At 44.1% G+C, this 24,563-nt stretch overlaps 1 protein-coding gene across 2 annotated transcripts in view; it reads left to right on the top strand.

The window, feature by feature from the left end:
• The window catches only part of OPN5 (opsin 5), a 112,077-nt gene extending 90,165 nt beyond the window's left edge, over window positions 1-21,912 (top strand). For both annotated transcript variants that reach the window (XM_088467364.1, XM_088467365.1), the window contains exons 4-7: window positions 6,487-6,657; window positions 9,495-9,829; window positions 13,675-13,901; window positions 21,365-21,912. In XM_088467364.1, coding sequence (XP_088323490.1) covers window positions 6,487-6,657; window positions 9,495-9,829; window positions 13,675-13,901; window positions 21,365-21,413 — 782 coding nt within the window. In that variant the 3' untranslated portion in view covers window positions 21,414-21,912. The remainder of the gene's footprint in view (window positions 1-6,486; window positions 6,658-9,494; window positions 9,830-13,674; window positions 13,902-21,364) is intronic.
• Window positions 21,913-24,563: the final 2,651 nt, after the last annotated feature.

Genomic DNA, 24,563 nt, shown 5'->3' on the forward strand with positions numbered 1-24,563 from the left:
TCTATAGACACTCTGCTCTCCAATCCCCTATCTCATCCCAGGTGACTGCAGCAGTAGCCTAGCTGGAATTACTGCATGACAGGGGCTGGAGGCTCTGTTATTGAACCTTAATATTCCCCAAACCTACATGCCGGCTAATGAACTAATGAGCTACAGGGATCCGGGCCACTGCTTTATCCCAATATCTTATAAGCCACGCATGCTAATTTATCAGCTCGTTAAGCCATCAATAAATCCTATCTAGGCATTAAGATAAAAGGACAAAACAAGACTGAATGATTTGTCTAATCTCAATTATTTGCTTGTCTGACCACAGCCTTGTACACAAATCCCGCTGGCACCTCCATGGCTGAAATTGTGAATTAAATGGTAAAGGGAAAAAAAATCACAAATGTTTCTGGCTTAGCTGCACTGGTTGCTTAATGAGATAATGTACAACTAGTAATACATGAGTGCCTACAGGTATACATATAAATACACAAAGTAAGCATTATACACCTAGAATAAAAATCTGTTTACTTTAACAGTTGTTACAATTGTAATAGAAGCCTGGAATATAATGTATGGCAGATGTTGTGCCTGGAATCAGAAAACGTAGGCGGTGCGTTACTGTGGAGCCTGATTCGCGGTTGTACGCCAAACGCAGAGTCGTTGCTTTTTTGCACGCAGCCGCAATGCACAATTATGCTAACGAGATGGCTCCTACTGGCTTATCTCATTCACTGCATGTGTCCGAGCCGCCGGTTACCCCTGGGGGACCTAGAGCGTATTTGGACACAGTGAGAGGCTCTTTCAGTGGGTATTCCTGGGTGGTGATAGGAGGGTGACTAGCCAGAGACGGGAGTGTCAGAGGGTGCCGCGGTCAGTAACTGCGGCTTTTTCCAGAGTTGCACTGATTTCGGCGCCTATGTTCAGGCAGAGATTCTGCGTCTCCATAGGGCTTTTGCAATGTCTGATGTTGCAAGTGAAGTGCGATTAATGGTGCGTCTTTATACGCACAGCTGCTGATTGGCGAATCAGCCAGTAGGGGGGGTTGTCTCTGTAGGAAGCCCATTGGCTGCAGCTTTCTCATAATGTCCCCATCACGCTGCAGAAAAAGCAGTATTATACCCCTTTTCCACCTAAATTCCGGGTCTGACCCGGAGTTGGAACAAAGTTCCTATCCGGATCAGACCCGGAATTTTGCCGCTCACACCGCAGTCGGATCTTCATAGACCCGGCTTTTGCGGAGTGAAAGTGGTCGCTTGGAGATGACGTAATCTCCAAGCGCCACTGAAGCCGGACCAATCGGCCGGCTAGCAGCGCACTCCAGATTATCGTGACCCAGAGTGCGCTGTTCTCATAGCAGGGTTTCACAGACTACGCCCGTGTTAAACCCTGCTAGTTACCTGGGTTGGATTGCCAGGTCACTCGACCCGGCGATCCAACTGTCTCCCCTTTTACACCAGGGAGCTGCCCGGGTTAACCCTTCAAAAACCCGGGTTTTAGCTCCGGTGTAAAAGGGGTATAAGTGTCCTCCTCTGTATCTGGCCCATGGTGTATTTCCCAGGAGGTGTGCAGTCCGTATGTTGTCATTCGTAACAGGGATATACATAGATGTATTTATAATGGGTGCACATTGGGGAGGGAGCAGCAAGGTCAGCACAGAAGGGGCATGGTGGCCGGAAAGATGGGCAGTGCAGGGTGCATGGTGGCACGATTGCATCACCGTGGCCCCGCCCACACTATATAGTGCTGAGAAGACAGGCATTGTATAGTGGTGGGTGGGGCTATGATGTAGCAATTCACATCATCGGGCCGCCCCCGGACTGCCCACTTGTGCTCTGTAAGTGGGCAGCCTCTTGGGGGAGAGGGTGTGGGTGGATGGAGGGGGGGTGGGAGACGTACCCACTTTTCCGGGTGGCTGAGGGTGCCACCCGATTTTCGGGAGCCTCACGATTTTCGGGATCCTCTCGGCAATTCCGGGAGAGTAGGCGAATATAGTCCAGGGGGGCCTCTCACCGTACACCCTACACTCAGAGTATACTTACCTTGTGCCGGCAAGCGAATCCCTCCTGCTTCTCTGCGGCGCCACCTTCCCAGTGACCTCTTCGGGAAGATGTTGCTGCGTATTGAAGGCAAAGACTCTGGCACTGTGCTCTCTTGTGTGCATGCACCAACTTCCCAAAATATCTCGTACTGAGACGCCCGCCTGCGGCTTCGCAAATCTGACTGCACACAAGCAACTAAGATGCAGCTCGGTCATCAATTATTGGACATCTGAGTAACCCCACGGTGGTGCAGAATGGGCGCGGGAACTGAGACACTGGAGGCATTTCCACTGCGTACGGGATCACATCCGCAGGCAAAGACATACCCATAAAACTGGCGACACGGAGCGTCCACCTCCCGGTTGCCGCCCACAAACGGTCCCTGCCTGTCAATCATTTTGCAAATAAATTCTTGCTGCGAGTGACGATGAAAATTGACATTTGACGCATACGCAGTGCGACTCAGACACGTGCACTAATTACCGATAATCGCTCAAAATGCATAAACATCAGTATTGCGTCCATCTCTCTATCAGACCCGTAGTCCGGTCTTGCACACAGAACACGCTGCTACATAGACCACTATCAAAGACACTGGCTCACAAATCCATCTGCTTCCCCATAAAGATAAATGCATTCACAAAATAAATAGGCACCGCTGGAGTCGGGTCTCTCACACCTCCATAAAAGACCTTGAATAAGAAGAGTGTCTAATTCTGCCGATGTACAATGATTGTCTCTGGCCATTGATAAAGTAAGTTGTGCCTCGCTCCAGGTATTCATGGTGCCGCAGGGAGGGCTTCCGTCAGCTTAATCTACTTTCATCTGGGATCAGAGATTTTTCTTGAATATTCAGTTCATTACATGTCTTATGGATTTATCTGGGCCATGAAAGGTTGTAGAGTTCCCTCGAGCCTTGTTACTATCAGCACTAACCTTACTACTGTGCTGTCTGTTTGCCATAATAACAGCCAGAAAAGCAATCAGAATGATTTGTACTGCGGCAGAAGAAATACTGATATACCTCCAGTGATTGCAACAAGCTAGAAATCCTCTTTTATAGTATACTTGGGAATAAAAAAAAAAAAAACACAGCGACAATATAAATGATGAGAAAATACTATAGGACAAAAAGAAAGCACACACGAATATAAAACAGCACTTAGACCACCCCAACACTGCCATCTAGTGTACAGTTCATACATCACACTTACTGTAGTGTGGATGCTATTGTCAGTCTCTGGATAGTAACCAATGAAAACATGTCTTACCCAAGATTATTGCGTTGTTGTGAGTCATTATTCAGCACAGTCATACACTGTTCATGTGTTTGGTTTAGCAAAAGTATTGATGCCATGTCACAATGAGGTTAACATGTACCTGTCACCTGGGTCTCATGAAAATCCATAGTAAATCCATTTCAGAGTTTAGAGGGGGCACATCATCTACTCTAAATCCCAGTGTAACATTAAAGCTGCCCAGTACCTGTGGGCTACATGCAAAGTCAGGCAACACAAATGAAAATGAATTACAGTACATCTGCACCTCATACATCTCCACATGGTTTGTCCTGGTGCAAATTTGCACCATTTAACTGGATTTGCTCCTAACTTCAAATAAAGACGGTGGAGGCAGCCATTTTGTGGGTAGAACCAATATTAAGCCTGGAGGCATCACTGAGGTATGAGGCTCAGAGTACGTAAGCAATGGATTGACTATACTGTGAGCTTTCTGTGAGATTCTTCTAGAATAATTGGAATACTCCATCTACTACAGATGTGTCCTAATACAACTATCCTCAAATCACGCCAAACAGCCCCATTTGGTGCATAACAGACTTTTCGACTTAGCCGCGTCTAGAGTCCCTTTCACAAAATATGTGTCTTATTCATATCACTAACGCGACAAAAGTACAATCCATGGGTACCCTTAATACCGACGCTGGCGTTAAAACTTGTGGCTTCTGTGCGTGACTTAATCGCTAATCAGGGTAAAAAGGCTGAAGACAGAGTTCCGATACAAGCGACCTGTGACATTCCTCGCACCGCACATTGTTATGCTTAATCTGTGACTTTTATACCAATTCTTGTGCAACATAAAAAGTAATCCTAAGTACCTAGGACACTATAAGGGAATTTCTATGTGGCTATGATGCAGTACGGGAATTGCTACCTGTGGTGAAGCCCCACCAGGCATCTCGCGCCTTAAGGCACAGAATAATAGGCGTATGAGGACACATCTTTAATACATAGCTGTCCTAACAATTATGGAAGAGCTTGACATATTATTTCTGACATTAGGTGTAAGTGGAAGGAAAAAGCAACCACACTAATTATACCTCTTTTCCACCAAAAACCCAGGTCCGACCTGGGTTTTTGGACATGGTTCCAACCCTGGTCAGACCCAGGTCAGACCCATTTACACTGCACCTTCGATCTGGGTTATTCCCAGGTCAGCCCTGTTCACACTGAACTCAGGTCTGCCCTGCTAAACCTGTGAGGTCATAAAAAGTGGGCGGAGAATGCTCCACAACCACCAATCAGCTCATTTTAGGCATGACCCAGGTCAGATAACCCGGGTTGCATCGTTTACACTGCACCATTACCTGGGTCCATCCTGGGTCCAACCCTGGTATCTACCTGGGTTGGATTGCTGGGTCACTTAACCTGGGTTATTTTTCAGGGACCCTTTTACACTGAGCTGCGACCCGGGTAGACCCAGAAAAAACCCAGGTTTTTGCTCTGGTGTAAAAGGGGTATTAATGACCTGCTCTTCTGTTATAAATTGTATTAACACTTTATTGTTAATGACATAGAGTACTGAAAAGGTGCTGCCCACTATAATAAAATACCAAGTATTGAAAAGCAACACTAGTGATGTGGTGCCCTGGTCACACAAATAGTAAAATGTAACTTTTATTGATGCATACTTAAAATCTCACACTTAAGGGCGGATTCAGTTAGCTGCGATAACCCGAGATCGGCAAAAAGCGCAATGTTTTTGCATCAGTTGCGTGTTTTGAGGCAACATTGTCGCCTGCTTACTCGATGCGCGCACCCGCTTTTCGCCCTATTCAATTGTAAAACAGGCGAAAACGCATATTGGCGAATGCAGCGAATAACGGAACTGGCGAAAAGGTCAGTTTTTTTGGGGGGAAATCAGTCTGTACCCCCAATAAAGCCTAACTCGCCTGGGAAATCAATATAGAAGTGTATTAATAACCCTAATAAAAGTAATTAGGGTACTTAAATTGAGTCAAAGGGCTGTTAAATGTGTATTTGCATTAAGTGTGAAAAATTATGGAAGGCATTTTTTTTTGACAATATCACAAGCTGGATGTCACTTTGCTCTAGATTGTTTGATTTACTGTACTGTATCTTTTCAGATACCTTGCAATATTTGTATCATTTTATTAGTGTTTTGAAAAAGTTCCCAATTGTTAAACTATGGGGTCAATCCAAGTAGGTGTAAGTTGCTGTTTTCTCTTCGAATTCGCATAGCGAATTCATTTTCTCCCCGAGGATGAGAGATGGAAAGGAAAATCTTTATTTTTAGTTTAAAATGTTGGGACACAGTGCTGAACCCCTTGGACACTGCCCCCAAATTAATAATTAGGCAATTGTAAGTTTCCAATTGGGGTTAAAAAATGCCCTCAAATTACCCCAAAATCAACTTTTTCGTTAGTTTAAGCACCTCAAATTTAATTACAGTATTTTTTTAATTGAAAAAGAATTATTTATTTATGTTTTACCATTTTTCAAGTAAAGAAAAAATACTGTAATTAAATTTGGGGTGCATAAACTAATAAAAAAAATTATTTTTGGGGTAATTTTTTCCAACTTTTTTTAGCCTTTTTCATTTAATTCGTTTTAGATTAAACGAAAAAAGTTTATTATGTACCTTTTTTTTTTTTGTGCATTTGAAAAAAAAAAAGCACAAATCAGCCATTTTACACCATAATAAAACCTTCAGTACTTCCCTAATGCCCACAAACAGCCTTCTATACAGTCCTGCTAATGAAATTATCAATTTTGTGGGGTCCAGGATTGTCTCCCCACTTTTTCATGCACTTCTCTCACATCGCATTTGGCAGTCAATTCGCAAACCACCGCTGCGAGTACTGTGAATAGGCATCCTGACGTTTTTTTCCAGCCACAAACAGCCAACTACATACTCCACACAATAACCAAAACTGGGAATGGAGGGTGGGAAGATCACAAATGAAAGAGGCTTTGGCTCAGCAGCCAGAGTACTGTATAAAGGCAGACACTAGACATACCCACTATCCTCTAAGAGGCTACCGTGTACACATGACGTACACTAAACTCTGCCAACAGCCTTGAGGTTTAATTCACCTCAGTCTCATTGCAATCCTTCCGTTGTACAAATTAACAAATAGTAGCCATTCTGTAAACCTGTGTGACCTCTGTACCGATTTCCATGCATCTCATTGCAGTGACGGGGAAGCCATTCTGCATAGTGGCCTTTTTCAGCCACCGCTGGGTGTTTGGCTGGACTATCTGTCAGTGGTACGGATGGATTGGGTTCTTCTTTGGCTGTGGAAGCCTCATAACAATGACCGTGGTCAGCTTTGACAGATACCTGAAAATCTGCCATCTGTGGTATGGTAAGTAACAGCTTTCATTTATCAACATCTATTTATATAGTGCACATATATTCTGCAGTACTCTACAGAGAGTATTTCAGTCATTCACATCAGTCCCTGCCCAGTGGAGCTGACAGTCTATGGCCCTGATTCAGAGCCGCTCGTAAGCGGCCGCTCGTTCGTTCTGACCGATGTTCGCACATCTGCGCATGCGTATGGATTTGAATACGCATGCGCGAACCAGTTAGTGCGACCGAAAATCGTTTGTTTGCTATATAGCGAATGCCTGCTATTTTGAGTGACAGGAGGAGGCGTATGTGGGTGGTAACGGGAAGGTGCTTGAAAACGGGGGAGTGGAATTAGATCGCAGGCGTGCTTAAAGGTCAAAACGGGCATTTTAAGGAAGTGCATAATTAATACAGCAGCGTCATTGGCCACGTCACTTGGTTTTTTTTTACTCTGAACTGCTCGCAAAATAGCGGTTGAAAAAACCAGCCACAAGAATAGCGAGCAGTTCATACGCTGTTCGATGTACTCAATTAATCTAATAAATAGCGGACATGACGTAGGGTGTGAGCGGCCAGGGGGCGTATTTTTCAAAATTACAACCGCAAGTTTTGCTCGCTCGTTCAGACTTAGAGGCGTGAACAGACCGCAATTAGCGAACGGTTCATTTGAATAGCCACCCCTTGTTTTAGAACGAACGACCGCAAATAGCGAGCGGCTCTGAATGAGGGCCCTATATGCATTATCATTTATCACATGGGCTCACATACACCCTAGAGTCAACTTTTTATCAGAAGCCAATAAACCTACCAGCATGCTTTTAGAGTGTGGGAGAAAACTGGAGCACCCGGGGAGAACATAGAAACTCCACACAGATAGTGCCTTGGTTATTGAGCTTGTGACCTTCAAAAATGTGAGGCGGTAATGCTAACCACTGTGCCAACTGTCCTACACAGCTCAATATGTGAAATAAGCTGACTAACAATGACCTAAATGTCTAAGATTATGCTCTCTAAGGGGTCTGTTTATGTACAGTACACCCTGAACTAACTACAGATCCCTATCACTGTATTTGATGGCAATACACATTTGAGGAGCACCACTATTTCTCAATCCAGGGCTTTCCACTACTTTTTAAATTACACAGACAACGCAGTGCTCATAGCAGCCTATGGGGATGTGGTAAACTGCGAAAATATAGGAACTGCAAGAGAAAGCTTTGGTATCTCTGCGATATCCCTAAATAGGAGGAATTAGTGATCACCTTCATAAGTAGCCCCCGAAGCCTGTGGGAGCTTAGGTGTTGGGTCACTAGAGCTGCTCAATAACATATAATGTACAAGCATGTGCAACTGTGTTTGTTACCCATCTTCCATATGGAATATCATCAGTTGTTATTGTGGTAATGATTGTGGAAAGGGCTCCAGAGTTTTCAATATACGGTTTCTTCTCACGGGTGGCTCCATGCCAACATCGTCCCAGCTACTGTGCCGCATGAAACATGGACGAGCTGACGTGGATCTTTGTCACTGTAGCTCCTGATATACGTGACGCAAAAGTTGCGCCTTTTCCGAAGTCGCCGAGATCTCTTCCTTACACGACCCCAAGCGTGGCTGGATGTTAATTGCTTAATTACAGGAGCTGTGGAAGCAGATGTATTTTGCCAGTTAGATGAATATAAGCATCACAGTATTCAGTTATGGGAACTGCTCAGAATGTTGACATGGACTTTAGGTCGACAAGCAATATGTCGACATTCAAACATGTAAACAATGTTGACATGTTCACATTAAACCTGTTTTTTGCTTATTTTTAGGTTTAGGGTGAGGTTTAGGGTCACTGTACTGTATGTCAACATTATGAACATGTCGACATTTTAACCAATTCTGAATGTCGACATATTACCTGTTCACACAAAGTGCCACATAGGGCCACAAAGTGTTGACTAAATAGGCGTCCAGTTCACGTCATGTCATCAGTGTGCCCGGCAGTGTCGCAACTCTGCAGGCTCTGTAGGGACACACTGATGGCAGTGCCGAGACTCATGAACCGGACACCTCTTTAGGCAGTGCAGACGCCGGAAAGTCCGGCTGTGCTGAGTCCATTTATTTTGGGTTGCACTGGGGCCCCCACACGCCTTGTTCCGGCCCTGCTTGTGATGTGCCAGAATATTGTTTATTTTTACCCCAGTTGTCAGATACAGTATGTGAAGAATGAACCATCTAGTTAAAAATAATTTACTCTACTTTATTACCTCTCTGGAGGGTTTCCTACGTGGAAATGAACTTAGAAATGTGTCTTATGGAACAATAATAGCATTTTGCACCATAGTAATATCAATTATAAAGTCTATAGTAGACATTTAGTTTTGTTATTGTTTTTATTCCATAAAAAGTTTTTTTTCTATAGATCTTATACAGGAAATAAATGATGTTTAATAGTCATTCTCTTCAGAGAGGATAATGTTCCTCTTTTTGTAATGTAAAGGGCAGATTCAGCCAGATAAAAAGAAACCTATGTAAAAACATCCACCATATATATAATACATTTTGTTAGTGATGTTTTATATTGGTATTAACTCAGCCATACTATCATTTTACAAGTTAAAAAAAAATATAAGGCGGAGATGGAGAAAAAAATGGCGATATGGAAACTACGGAGCGCAAAGCAGGACAATCCTAGAGAAAAGGCAACATTTCTAATTCTCCTCATTCATAAATATAGGGGTGATTGACAGCTGAGGGTAAAACCTGAGTGAGCATTTGTGTATTCACAAACAGGCGCCTACAATCATTGTAACCTAAGATCTTGCCTATTGTGCTTTGCTTACTCTGTTTATAACGTTTCTGCAGGTACCTGGCTGAAACGCCGTCATGCAATCATCAGCCTGGTGTTCATCTGGTCCTACGCATCGTTTTGGGCTACTCTGCCAATGGTTGGGGTGGGTAACTATGCCCCGGAGCCGTTTGGAACGTCATGTACATTGGACTGGTGGCTGGCACAGGCCTCTATAAAGGGGAAGGTCTTTGTTGTCAGTATACTCTTCTTTTGCCTCATTTTCCCCACCATGGCGATCGTCTTTTCGTACGCAATGATCATTGCTAAGGTTAAGTCTTCTGCAGAGGAGGTGGCGCACTTCGACACCAGGAATCAGAAAAACCACACGCTGGAGATAAAGCTGACCAAGGTGACATGATGGTGTATTGGTGTTGGATTATGGAATTCAGTGCATGTCTCCTTTTTAGAGGTGCCTACACACTTGGCGATTTTTTTACACGATCTGGGTGATTCCAATGCATGGGGATGACAGATCATGTAAAAAATGTCCAAATCGTGAGTGGATGCACAGGGGCATTATCTTCCTATTGGCCTGAATGGCCCTTGCCAGGGGCACCAGCCGAGGGGGGCGCTGTTTCAGCCCGACATCACTAGCACATGATCATCTGTCTCCTCTGCTCTTAGCAGTGTCCTGCAGTCAGCTGCAGCAAAGATCCCTGGTCTCCTTCTGTCTCCTCTGCTCTTACCAGTGTTCTCCATTAATTGTTACTATGTATTAGCCTTCTTATATGTCCCTTTATAAATCAGAAACATTTAAAATTAGGGAGAGTAAATTTTTTTTATTTTTATCCCTAATATATTTCATCCCCCACAATACCCAACACATACCAATCACCACTCACTAATTCCAATATGTCAACTGTGCAGGAAAAGAGTGCAAGCACCGCATCAATCAAAAGGCTCTATTCGCAAGCGAATTTGCATATATGCAAATTATCTTGCCCACAATGCATCTTGTGTGTTATTGATGCCCTCTTTTCCTGTGCTGTTGACATATAGAAATGAATAAACAGTGCTTTTCATGTAGTAAGTGTTATAACTGAAAAAAAAAAAATATATATATATATATATATATATATACATTATACATACAGTCTCCCTATTTCTACAGGCATGTAAATTGAACTACCCCCAGTGTAAGTGTAATAAATTTATGTTTTCCTCATTTTGGGGGACTTAATTTGCCAGGGGCGCTCGGACCCCTAGATACACCCCTGTGGATGCAAGATAGATCTTAAGTCAGATTGGATGTTTTTTACTTCAAATCGTGTGTAGGACTGCCAGGGTGCTCCCGGGGGAGAGTTAAACGGAAATCGTACATCGTGAGCACATCGCCAAGTGTGTGGGCACCTTAAAAGTTGTATCACCGTGAGCGGGAGAGGATAAAGGACGTACTCCGGGTAAAGCCTTCTGGTAGAATGTGTAGCAAATATAATTTAAGACAAATCACACAAAGTGCATAGAGCCAGTTTCAAGAACTGTGATAGTTCCAGAGTTATATAGTGGGAGGAGCAGGATCCCCAGCAGCACAGAGTATAGTAGGAGATGAGTGATGTGTCAGTGAGGACAGGGCTGCATGTGAAGGGCAGTGACGTGATGTGAGGAGGGGAATGGAGGTAGGCGGAAGCAGACTGCGAGTTATGTAGTGGGAGGATCTCCAGCAGCACAGAGTATATCAGGAGATAAGTGATGTTAGTGAGGACAGGGCTGCATGTGACAGGGGCAGTGACATGATGTGAGGAGGGGATTGCAGGCTACAGACTGAAAGTTTTATCTAAATAATAAAAAACATTCAAAATTACCATTGTACCCAACATCACTCTTCCCAAAATATCCAATTATGCCCCTGAGGCCCGTTACCTCAGATCCCCTACTTGCTCCAAATATACCTCACATGTCCTCATACACCCATTTGCCATAAAATGAGAAATGCCCATAGATCTAACATGCACTATAAAACTTCTCACATATCACTTACACCAACCCCTTCACACTCATTTAAAACTAATGATCACTAATTAGCTAACAGATATTAATTAACAATTAACCCTCACTACTAAAGATCACTTCTTTGGGGTATATTTACTAAACAGAGGGATTTCAAAGCCACTGGATTTAAACGGCAAAAGCAAATAATGTAAAACAAGCTGGATTTAATATTTATTACTGTTGCTATTTTAACTTCTGTGAGCAAAGCCCATGAGAATCTGCTGATTTGAAAATTCAGGAATCAGGGGTCTATGTACTAAGCATGGAGATAAAGTACCAACCAATCAGCTCCTGTCATTTTTCACACATACAGTAAAGAGATGTTAGGATCTGATTGGTTGGTACTTTATCTGAAGCTACGTTCTCTTTTCAAGGCTTAGTACATAGATCTCTCAGTTCATTACTATGCCGTAACAGAGGAAACTGCAGTACAGCACTTCCTCTTCCTGTGATCTGCATTCCCTATTCCTGCTCCTGCAGTCATGTAGCTTCCCCCTGCTCAGGGCCATAGCTAGGTTTGGGCGATTGCTGCCCCATGGCACCTGCATATGGCTTGCAGGAACGGCACCCTGCAGCCACAAGCGCTTTTGCAGAGCCACCCTGAGAGCCTACGGGATGCTCTGCACATGCATCCTGCAGCCTGGAGAGTCCTAAGGACGCGCCAGGCAGTGCTCTACTAGCCGGAGCTGGATGCCACTCCCCCTAGGTGTGACGTCATGGGTTTAGGGGGTGGGGCCGGCACAGGGCGCACCACTGCCTTATTATGGGTCTGCTCCTGCTATTCCGATGGTCTTCACCCACTAACATGTTATTGCTATTGTTGTTCTGTGCAGCAATAGGTAAAAACAATGATTTTATTTAATTTTCATATGAATTTTATATGATATAAACCTTATAAAGATGTCCAAAGGTATTTTTGTCCTAAAGAAAACCGTAGACAAATAGTTTTCTCTGAAAAGAAGCCCCACCCTCAATGTACAGTAACCCCTCCCTCAATGTACAGTAGCCTAACCCACAATGTACAGTAGCCCCTCCCTTAATGTACAGTTTCCCATCCTCAATCTACAGTAGCCCCATCCTCAATGTACAGTAGCCTAACCCACAATGTATAGTAGCCCCACCCACAATGTACAGTACTCACAATGTACAGTAGCCCCATCCTCGATGTACAGTAGCCTAGCCCACAATGTACAGTAGCAGTAAAAGCTGATTGGTTGCTATGGGCAACTTCTCCATTGGTTCTCTTCTCCACTCTTTTCACTGCTTCATACATCATCAAGCTGTCAATAAGGGGTGCAGAGAGGGAGGAGCGGGTACTAATTACTCAGGCCGGGGAGCGGGTCCACCATCCATCCCCTCCCTTACCTGTCAACAGCTGCAACCTGCATCTCCCCAGCCCAGCACACGCTGATGTGTGCTGAGCTGCGATGGATCCAGGGAGGCTGCTGCCGCTGAGCTGCAGTCTCCTCTCCCTGTATGGTAGGGGGGAAAAGGGAGCAAACACAATGATCAACCCCCCCCCCCTCCCCCTGGATTTTCCCCTGGCTGAACACAGCGCCCCCCTGTGGAGCAAATACTATATTTTCTAGTGAGAGGACATGGCCGCACAGCACATCCTTACATTAGGCCACACCCCTCAAAAGTACCCAGGTCTGGCACAGCTCTAAACGGCCCTGCTGTCACTTAGATTGCTGCTGAAACCAAGCCTACCCTCGATCATTTATATTTTATATTTTCTTTATTTCAGGACTGAAAGTCCTTTTTATTCATAACATAATTGAACAACTTTCTTGTTTTACCATTACATAAGAATAATATATATATATATATATATATATATATATATATCTTGCAATTTATTTTATTTTCTAATTATGTATCAAAATTTAAACAAATGGTGTCCTCCTTTTTTCCTTAGAATCTCCATGTCATTTTATTTTTACTTTTAAATGTATTTTTATTTAGTAAAAACATTATTATTTTTAGTAGTACAAAAAAATGGTATGACCTTTTCAAAATGATTAGTGGTTTTTTCTTTTAAATTATTTTGAAGTATGAAGACATTTCTAGGAATTAAATAGTATTTAGTTATAATTTATAATGAGGAATTAAAAAGCATTTAGTTATAACTTATAGTGAGTGATTAAAGTATTTCTTGTTTGTAACTCCTTTTTGATTTTGTGTATATTCTTTTCCTGCCACAAGGTGGCAATGTTGATCTGTGCAGGGTTCCTCATTGCCTGGATACCGTATGCCGTTGTGTCTGTCTGGTCGGCCTTTGGAAGACCTGATTCTGTTCCAATAGAATTTTCTGTGGTGCCGACACTGCTTGCCAAATCAGCAGCTATGTACAATCCTATCATTTACCAAGTGATCGACTGCAGATTCCCATGCTGCAGGACGGGCAAATCTCTGCAGAAATCAAACTCCAGGTAGGTCATCTAACACACTGTTACAATGAGGGCTCATTAACACTTATCCTACACTGGCGCTTCTCACGCATTAAGTAACCATGAAATAATTCATACAATAGTTTTAAATAAGAGTTAATGTTGCCCTTCTCACTTCTGTGCTCATTTAAATTTGTGCTTTACCTATTTCCCATGCAGGGAATGGGAGAATTAAAAAGATGCTTGCAACTAAATTAAGGGGGATATGTATTAATTCATCTATAGAGGACAAGTGTAGAAGTTGTTGATAGCACCCAATCAGCTTATAGCTACCAATTATCAAATACATTCTATAAAATGATAGCTAGAAACATATTGGCTGATATGGGCATATACCCACTTATCCACTTTAGAAGCTTTGATGAATATCCCGCTCATAGTTATAACAGGATAAGTAACAGAATAAAATGCAACACACAAGAGCCAAATTAAGAACCTACGGGATACTGGTTTGTGCCCCCTCCTAGGGCCGGATTAAAGGTTGTGGGGGCTCCAGGACAACTAACTTGTGGGGGCCACAGCAATAAAATAGTTCATAGTATCTGCTGGCGATGTTATTAAAAATGATAATGTGTAAATACTCCCAGCAGCACAAATGTGTTAAACACACGGCAGTTCCCCCAGTTCACATTATCCTATACTGTATGCCACAGTGCCCCCATGATGGTAATGTAGCTATGTGTGAACCCCCTCCAGGCTGCCCTGTTGTTAATCCAGCTGTGCCCCCTTCTGCCCATCTGTCAAGCAGAAAATAAACCATAAACACAGGTTATTGTAATCTGGGCTCTAGGTAGGTAGGTAGGTAAGCGCCGACATACACTGAAACTGGATGGTAGAAGGATTAAAGGAAATCTTAGGAAAAAAGACTTTGCCAAAAGTGTTGCAGATTGGTGGAATGGAACAGAGGTCGGACTTTTCGCCATCATCGCTGCTTTTTCTGGGATATAGTATCAGGCGTGTGCCCGCTTTATCCCAGTATTTAATTAGGATCCGGCGAAAACGGGACCCGGTGGAAAGGTAAGTATCAAAGTCCAGTGATTTTTTTGGGAAATCATCTTGGGACCCCCCTAAAGATGTTCTGACATGGGGGATCACTATGGGTACCCCCGTTTTGGCCTGCGGAAGGTAAGTCTGGTTTTTAAATTGCCGCGGCTGGCGCATAAATGCGCCTGTGACGAAGGGGTGAAGAATAGCACTTGGGACATGTTTTTTTCCCCAAAAAAAAACCTGTCCCAGCAAATTTGGGGTACATGAAAATGGATGCAAGCATATTCTTAAGTCCCTAAAGTAATTTTTACTAATTCTTTTTAAAAAAGCACCTGCCGCAACCACCCACATTCTAGAAAACACCTGCCGCATACTTGGGAACTCCCCTTTAATTAATTTCGCTAGTTTAAAACTTTGTTCCCCTATTTTTTTTTCACCCCCAAAATTGAAGTACATTTTTTGGGGTGACCTGAAGTTTTGTTTTAATTGTTTTTGACACAGATTACTGGTAGGGGACATTAAAAAGGCTGCAGGCTATTTTTTATATTCTGCACCACTAAACCCCAATTCTGCACTTTTTTTCGTCATGTATTACATGGTGAAACCTTATCCCCATTCTTTAACAAAGACTTTTCACACCGGCGAAAAGTCTTTGAAATCGAATACGGGGATAATTGAAACAGGCGAAAATGTCATCGGCGACAAATTATTGCCGATAACCCGTTCTTTAGCCTCAATTTGAATATGGCCCATAGTAGCGGAACAGGAATATATACGTATGTGGAATAGACATAAGGCTGTCCTACTGTAAATGTGACAAGACGCTAAGGAGTAGATGGGGACTTACCAGAGCACATAAATGCACAGAAACTGACAAATCTCAGGTGCACAACTCCAAATTATTGATAATATATAAATGCAATAAAGTTTTGCAATCAATAGGGGTTTTTAGCATAATCATGGCCAAGGTTATGGGCCTACCCACCATATCCAGGTAACCTCTTTAGGGTAGGTCCCTAACATACTAAGGTTCAAATCCAGAGCGCAGGACCCCCCCCCCCCAAACTGGCCCAGCTAAGTTGCCCCAGGGCACCACCATAGTAAGAAAAGTGCAGTGTAAAAGAGATAGTTAAGAGCAGCTACAGCTGCATATAAAGAAATGAAAATAAAAAGGTGAAGTACATGTATAATAAACAAACAGTAAAGGGTTAAAATGTGTTATAAAAGAAAAATGTGTTATAATGTGGTGCCTTGAAACAGATCAACCAAAGCAATCCAGGGGGACCCACGCCCCAAAAACGATGCTAAAAACCTCTACTGATTGCAAAATTTTATTGCATTTATATATTATCAATAATTTGGAGTTGTGCACCTGAGATTTGTCTGTTTCTGTGCCTGCAATTAGTCTCATCAGGTGGCACCTCCCATTATATATATATTCAGGGTTGTGCAGTCCAGAAATCTTTCTCAGTGCACATAAATGGACAGACTTCTGTAGCTGGGTGCAACGATTCTGTGTTTCTGGTATCTCTACAATATTTGTATTAGAGATGAGCGGTTCGATTTTACTCGGATATGTTTGCATCCAGCACATCTAAAATTTGTATTGGTAAAAGTAGTGCCTACAAATCACATGTATTTAGCTTTTGTGCACCTTTTATCTATTTTCCTAGCTCATTTGTAAATGATCCCTGAGAATTCATCACTTTAAATGTACAACTACCTGCCATGATTATTGGCTTATCATTATTGCATTATTCATATTTACTTATGTTTTATAATCTACCTATTACATGTCTAATTAGTGCAGTGTTTCCCGCATATATGTGATAATGCAATATTACGGGCAAGGTCATACACAATATATTTTATAAAGTAACCAATCTGTACAGTACAAGGGTATTGGAAGTCATTGTGAAGTTCTGTGACCATATCAAGGTACTGAAGTGATGACATCAGCCATTATATTATACAGCTGTGTCCTCCAGCACTTAGGGGTTTATTTACTAAAGTGAGAGTTTTTAGAAGTGGAGATGTTGCCCATAGCAACCAATCAGATTCTAGCTATTATCTTCTAGAAGGTGCTAGTTAAATGTTAAGTAGAATCTGATTGGTTGCTATGGGTAACATCTCCATTTCTAGAAACATGTACTTCAGTAAATACAGTATAGCCCTTAGCGTCTATACGCCATATAGCGAAAGACGCTCGGTGCGACTGATATGCTACAAGTGAAGGGCATCTCCATTTAGGCGACCTACCGGCGCCTTCGCAAATCAGAGCACCTGCGTACAAAGACAATAAGATAATCGGCCTCCTAGGTAAACCTATGACCACGCAAAAATGGCCACCGGGGACTGAGACACTGGAGCTCTGTCTTCTGCATATGGCATCACAGATGTAGGCAGAAACATGCCCTGAAAACGGCCACGATACGCCTGTGTTTTTACCGCCACTCTTCTTTACATATTTTCCCAAATGCTGCCAGCTTGTCCATCACACTGCGAGTAAAAAGTCGCAGTGAGCGATCAGGGTAAAGTACTTTGACGCATGCGCAGTTTATGACAATGAACTGCGAAAACATCGACCTAGCATCCATCTCTGACTCAGGCCCACAGTCTCACACCGATATACAAAGGCCGCACATCAAACTGATCAGTGCAATATAGCAATGTCGTTTTGTCACTTCTGTTATGTGAGTAAGATACACGTGTCCAGCAAAAGAGATGATAGAAGTAGGCGAGCTGCCTGGGACATGACGCACCAAGAGGGGCTATTTAGCGTGACTTGAGCAATAGTGTATGAGCACACATCTGTATTATGATGATATTCAAAGCTCATCTGTTATGCAGATACTATTTTCAAGCCTTCGTTTGTACATATAGTCATATAAATTATCTATATAATAAACGTATACGTGTGTGTGTCTGTTTGTCTTTATGCATGGCCAGAGTTTTGTTAGCTCCAGCAAATTTGCCATGGTAGCGCAGTTTGACCAGGATTAGGTTTTTGGCTAGGTTTGAAGTTCGTCAGGGCCATGGAGGTCTACATGGTGCCCACCAAGTAGGCCGGGGAATCTCCGACTTGAAATTTTTGTTTAAGAAAGTATGCTCAGGATGTCTTCCAGTGCCTAAACCTGCACTGATCTGAAGACACAGGCTGATAGGTACTATTGAGTGGCAAGCAGAGCTCCAGCGGGAGAGCAGTGAGTCAGAGGATCAACTGTCACACTGCACCTGCACTGACAGTTACTCCTTTCCTCCAAGCACATATAAATGGATAGACAGGTCCTCTTCAGGGCTAAAACCATGTTAGCAAACAGTGGGGTCCTTTTCCGGATCAATGGAATGGGGTTATAGGCGAGGACAATCCCAAAAATGAAGGCTGCAGATATACTTCAAGGTCCTTTCTTCAACCCGGGCAACGCTGGGTATTCCAGCTAGTATATAATACAATATTATCCTCATGCAATAAATCCTACAAAAGTTCTCAGATTGTCATAAAAGAAAAGCATCAGAGGGACATGTGACCTTTGGGCTACAAATTAGACATTCCTGTATTCAGTATAGTCAACTCCGAGGGTGGAGCCACAGGGAAGTGTGTCAGGTGATTGCCATAGCCGATATTGCAGTCACCTGACGCGCTTCCCGGTGGCTCCACCCACAGCATCAACGCCACGGCGGAGCGGCACACTACATGATGGACACAGCGAGTGACTCCCGCCCAGCCCTTATTTCTCCAGAATAAAAGCCTGCAGTATTAAGCTGGCCACACACTAGACCAACTTTCATCCAACCAGCCAACTAGTTGTCTGGTTGGAATGAAAATCTGGTAAGATATGGGAATAACTATTGATCAGCAATTTGCTCCTAAATGTCAGAAAACAGATGAAAATGGTCGTTCAGACAAGTTTGTTAAATGTTTGATCTAAACAATTTGTTCAAACAGTTTTTTTTGTCCATTTTCCAGCGTTTGGGAGCAAATTGCCGATTGTCATTTGCTTTCATACCTTACCAGATTTTCATTCCAACCAATCAACTAGTTGGATGTAAGTTGGTCTAGTGTGTGGCCAGCTTTACAAAGTGAGTTGCTAGACCACTGAACGTGGACACACTATACATGAAAATGAGGCGTTCTGTGATTAACCAGTTCTCCCAGGAAACTTGTGTAGCTGTTTCCTGCACATTAATCTCATCGATCATATTGTGTGGCATGGTGAAATCCGTGCATGGTGGGACACTAGATGCTTTAATTCTCTAATTATACATTATCTATTTTAATAACAATCTGCATTGAGCCCTATAGTGTGAGCGCAAACATAACATGAGGCTTAATTCCTGCTGTAGAATTTTTTACAGGGGTTTTTTTTTGTACTGTTTGAATGACAACAAAAAACCCCCACAAAGAGCAAACGTATAGGGAACATAAATGGCTATAAGAGAGAAGAGCGGAATTCATCAATACACCGCCATACAATTTTAGTACAGTAGCTTCAGGAGGTTTAATTTTTCTTGAGTAGCTCACCCCCCAATTAAGGTTGGCGACCACTGGTAAAGTGTTATTCCACTAATAGGAGCCGACAATGATTAGGGAATATCACCATAAATCCTCCCCCCACCACCAACACCCACATAACTGGAAGATGCTATTATGTGATGGCCAGTGGCTGCGAGAGCACAAAGTTTGTCTGTATTGAATTACCCTCAGCGCTGGCTCATATGGCGCCATGAAAGTTGTACCAATTTAAATAGTTTCAGCTGCATAGAGTTAAAGAAGTAGCTAAGTCAGTGGTTCCCAAACTGTGCGCTGTGGCACCCTGGGGTGCCTCAGGTTGGTGGTCTAGCACCAAATTATTTATAGCCAATGTAATGTAAATATGTGGACAAACTGAAGCACAAACCTGTCCCCCCCACATAACTGAGCCTAAGAGTGGCAGGTAGCACAATTTACTTAATCATTTATTTTTTCTGAATCTCTCAATAACAAAATTTTGGCTTAGGGGCGCAGTGAAAACACAATGCTGATACTCGAGAGCGCCGTGATTCAAAGAAGTTTGGGAACCACTGACCTAAGGGCCTGATTCAGAGCCGGACGCTCTGACAGCGCGCTCGCTCTGAATCAGGGCCGGGCTATTTTTTTTTAGAACGGCCTCGTGGAAGCTCGCATAGCTGTGGGTGACCCTATTGTGGTAGGGTCTCGTTGCCGCAAGCCCCAGAGAGATTTCGGCTCTAACAGAGCCGAAATCTCTCCCACTGACATCACTCATGATGTCAGTGGGGCCGCCCCCAAACGGAGGCGTTCACATGGGAACGCCTCCGTTTGAGCAGCCACTCCCCTGGCCCACCCACCAAAGGGGGCGAGCTGTCACTCAACATCGACAGCTCGCCCCCATTGTTGTGAGACCCGAGCAATGGAGTGCGCATCGCTATCCGGGTCTCGCACATGCGCACGATGGAGCTGGCTCCGTCGTGCGCATGTGCACTGGCCCACCATCGACCTGGTTGTGAGCGCACATCGCTTGCGACCGGGTCTGAATCAGGCCCTAAGTGCATGCGAATAGCGCCACCTAGTAGGATTGCTATTTAGATGGCAATATTAATTTACTTTGGTGTTTATTCATTCCTTTTTATTGTCGACATTCAGAATGTGTCACTCTTCTGAATGTCGATCGTTTTATTGTCAACCAATCGGCCGGTATCCATTTTATAAAATGATAAAATCTGATTAGTTGGGAAGCAATTGGGAAGCCGACTGCCTATATACCGGCAGCCGGCTTCCCGACTGTCTTATCCCGGCAAGGGTGAAATGCCGGGCGTCTAGATGTAGACGCCCGCATTTCCCCGACGCCGGGAGACCGGCTCCCGGCATCACGATCGTAGTGATGCCGGGCGCCGCGAGCGGACAGCCGCGGGGGGAGGAGGGTTAGGTTTAGGGCTCCCGGGGGGGGATTTAGGGTTAGGCACCCCCCTGGAGGGTTAGGCTAGGGGGAGGGAGGGTTAGGGTTAGGCACCCCCGGGGGGGACTTAGGGTTAGGCACCCCCCCGGGGGACCTAGGTTTAGGCAGCGGGGAAGGGGGTGGTTAGGGTTAGGCACTTAGAGGGGGGATTAGGGTTAGGCACCCCTAAGGAGGGTTAGGGTTAGGGGGGTTAGGTTAGGTTAGTGGATACTTACCTATCCACGATCGGGATTTCCTGCGCTGTCGGGCTTCCGCTGCATCGCACTCTGCTCCTGTCGGGCTGCCGCTGACGGGAATCGAACCCATACCCATTCATACCCATTCCGATTAGTTGCAGTGGCAAAACTTCTCCACCCATCCTCTCTCGATGGTTTCACACATCTCCCCCTTAATGTGATAGGATTTGGATACATTATTTAGATTAAGATCCCCACACAGTACAGTAAATGTATTGCACCCATGCGTTAACGTTCAGTGAGTAAAGACCTGTTCTTTCTTTTGCAGAATCTACACTATAAGCCAGTACAGGAGATCCATTCCATCCACAGACTGAAGAGCGAAGACACGTTGTGACCTTTAATTTATTCATTTAGATTAGAAGAATAGACCCCTGTATTTTCCAGAAATGTATATTTTCCTATATGTACAGTATATCTATAGAAAGCTTTTCGGTCTGAAAAAAACCAAACACTTTATACCTATGTTGTGCACAGTGAAGACATTATTGATTGTGTTATCAGTTATAATATGTCAATTTAATTATGAAATGTCTGCTCAAAATAGAATCGGGGGTTCCGAAGCTTCGGAGATGAAGTTCCACGAAAGAAGCATTGGTATAAAGTCAATTATTTGAAGGCTATTGTGCATATAATAGATTTTGGCACAGAACGCTGCAGGCAGAAAGCCACAGCTTATGATGTATTATATTGCTTTATGTTCAAATCAATACATCATTTATATTTCAAAACCATTCTGTTTAGCTAAAATAAAAATATAATATATATAAAAAAAAGATCCCCACCACTGCCATAATTTGCATGCAGTACACCGCAGTAATGTAAAGATATAGCTGTTTAAAGGCTAAGGTTTTTAATCTGATAAAATTATTTACATAATTCATTATATACTGCATTTACTTGAATAATGTATAGGCTGCTTTTGCGCCAATGCAGATAGCTCAGGTTCCCAGTGTTGGTTTTCGGAGCAGAAATTAGTATGTGCTCAGCTCTGCTGTGTTTTATTATTAGCAGCTTTTATTTATAAGACGCCATGAAGTTTCCACAGTGCCGTACAAGTACACTGCGCAACAGATAACCATAGCGTAAGTGCAAAGCCAAACTACTGTACAAAGCATTACCATAGCATAATACAGCAGGTGAGTAAAAGGGGCATACAAGACGACAAAATTATATACCTGACCAATACAAATAGGCAGAATAAAACTGTATGTATGCTGCTGTATTTCTAACCAATCGCGAGGCAGACAGATTAATTCGGCATAGGGCATGGTGGGTGGGGAATACAGTCATGCATGGAGCAGATATGCATAATAAGATGAAAGGATGCAACTCAATCAAAATGCATATAGAACCAAGGGAATGGGTACGGGATGCCGGTGGTCAAAATCTTGACTCCGGCATCCCAACAGGCATAGGATACCGACACCTGTCGGTAGGTATCCTAACCCTCCCCCTGTCCCTACACTAACCCTCCCTCTCCGGTGCCTGAACCTATTCTCCCCCCTAGTGCCTAAACCTAACCTATTCCTACCGGCACCCTAAAATCTAATCCTCCCCCTTTGTGCCTAACGCTCCCCCTAACCGGCGCTGGTATCCCATGTTCCAGGATACTGAACGTATCCCAGAACCAGTTCAGAATTAGGCATGACAAGGACACATGGCGAAGACAGAGAATGGACAGATGTAAGGAAGAGAACCCAATAGGGGCCAGTGGGGCATTAGTCGTAATGAGGACATCTGAGGTTAGGGTAGTACAGAGGGCTGGTAGGTGCAGGGGGTTAGAGTAATATGACTATATTATATGAGGCTGGTGGTCTGGCAGTCCAGAGGCTAAGGTAAGAACCTAGCTAGTGGTAAGGTTACGATGGAGGAAGTTGGACGAGGTGGTGCCGGGGGCTGTTGAGTAGAAGGACTGTCCTGACTGAGTGTAGACTAAAGGGCAGAGATGGTGAATAGGTCCAGTATCTGCACAATCTGCAATATACAGGTGTAGGGTTGTGGTGTTCCACGTGATCCCAGATAAACATACATGGTGTAGCCAGAGCCCTGATGTGGCCTATTATGCAGTGTTCCATGTTGAGTATGCGGGCCAGAAGCATCCTTCCTGAGGCTCAGTTCCTGGAGAAAGACTGTGATTACAGGTCATCAGAGGCCTGGCTGCAGGTCTTTGTGATGCAGCAGATGGAGCCAAACAGGGACTGGGTGCGCATGCGGTCCACGATCAGGCACGCTGGTATCTTTTGAGTTTTATGGAACATCTGGGCCATCAGGCACCAAAAGGGCAGATGGAACCATCACAGCATTTTCTTCCCTCCTGGTTGACATCATATATGGAACACAATGTGGTCAGAGGGCCTGATTCAGCAAAGATCGCAGTTGCTTATATGCACACGCCCGGCCAATGCGGAAATATGCAAATGAATGCGATTGCAATGCCTTCGCAGCACAATACTATATAAAGCCGCCCCCTTCCCTTTACTCACATCCGGAATACTTAGCAAGATTGCGAAAACATCGGGTACAATCGAGTACCATCGGACCCATATACCATACAGTTGACCTGACCTCACTCAGGAATTGCTAAACTTCCTGCACACATTGAGCCCTCAGGCTGGGTATGGGTTTGCAGTGGATAATTCATGCACGCCCGTGTGATGGTGTTCAAACGCACTGGGTAGCCTGCGTTCACTCGACCACCCCACCCCCGTCACCACCCACTTCCTGTCAATCACTGTGCGATGGGTCTGCGTACACACTGCGATCTCATTCCCGATCACAGTGACTTGTTCACGTATGCGCAGTACGCAACAATCGGCCGTTTGCGTGCGTATAAGCAACTGCGTTCCCTGCTGATGCAGGTGAAGAATCAGAGGATCAGGCATGCCAAGATCACTGGAGGGGAGCCAGAGGGTGAGATGATCCCTGTGAGGTCACAGGCGATGTCACTAGTGTCAGGGGTAGACGCAGTGATCACACCTCAGCCAGTGATGGACATCACCTGCCCCCCCAATGGAAAGGAGTGGGCTGTGTCTAGAGCTGGCAGCAGGCCTCAGACCAGTAGGCCTTGACATTCCAGAAGCCAGCCAGCCAGTAACATATGCATGGAGAAAGGGTTCTCACAGGACCAAGAGGGAACCGACAAACATAGCTGCAGAGGAGAGATAAATGGGGGTGAGTAAATTGGGTGATGTTTGTGGACGTGATCTGTGTTGTGATGGATAGACGAGATATGGAACTAGAGCTCCATCTGACATGTCTGGTCCTGTGGCCAGCTCGTTCCTTTACTGTATATTAACTTATGCAAAGACACCAAGGGGTTGTGAGGGGGTTCCTGGTGACCTTGGCCCAGGCCTGTCAGCTGTGGAAGCAGAGCATCAGCCCCATTGTGACTGCACTGCCCACACGATCGGCCATGCACTCACTCTAGCCGAGGGGTCCAAATGATGTCTCGCTGGCCCTTAATT

Source organism: Taudactylus pleione, unplaced genomic scaffold (assembly GCF_031769625.1).
Source record: "Taudactylus pleione unplaced genomic scaffold, aTauple2 ptg000070l, whole genome shotgun sequence".
In the NCBI taxonomy this organism is placed as follows: domain Eukaryota; kingdom Metazoa; phylum Chordata; class Amphibia; order Anura; family Myobatrachidae; genus Taudactylus; species Taudactylus pleione.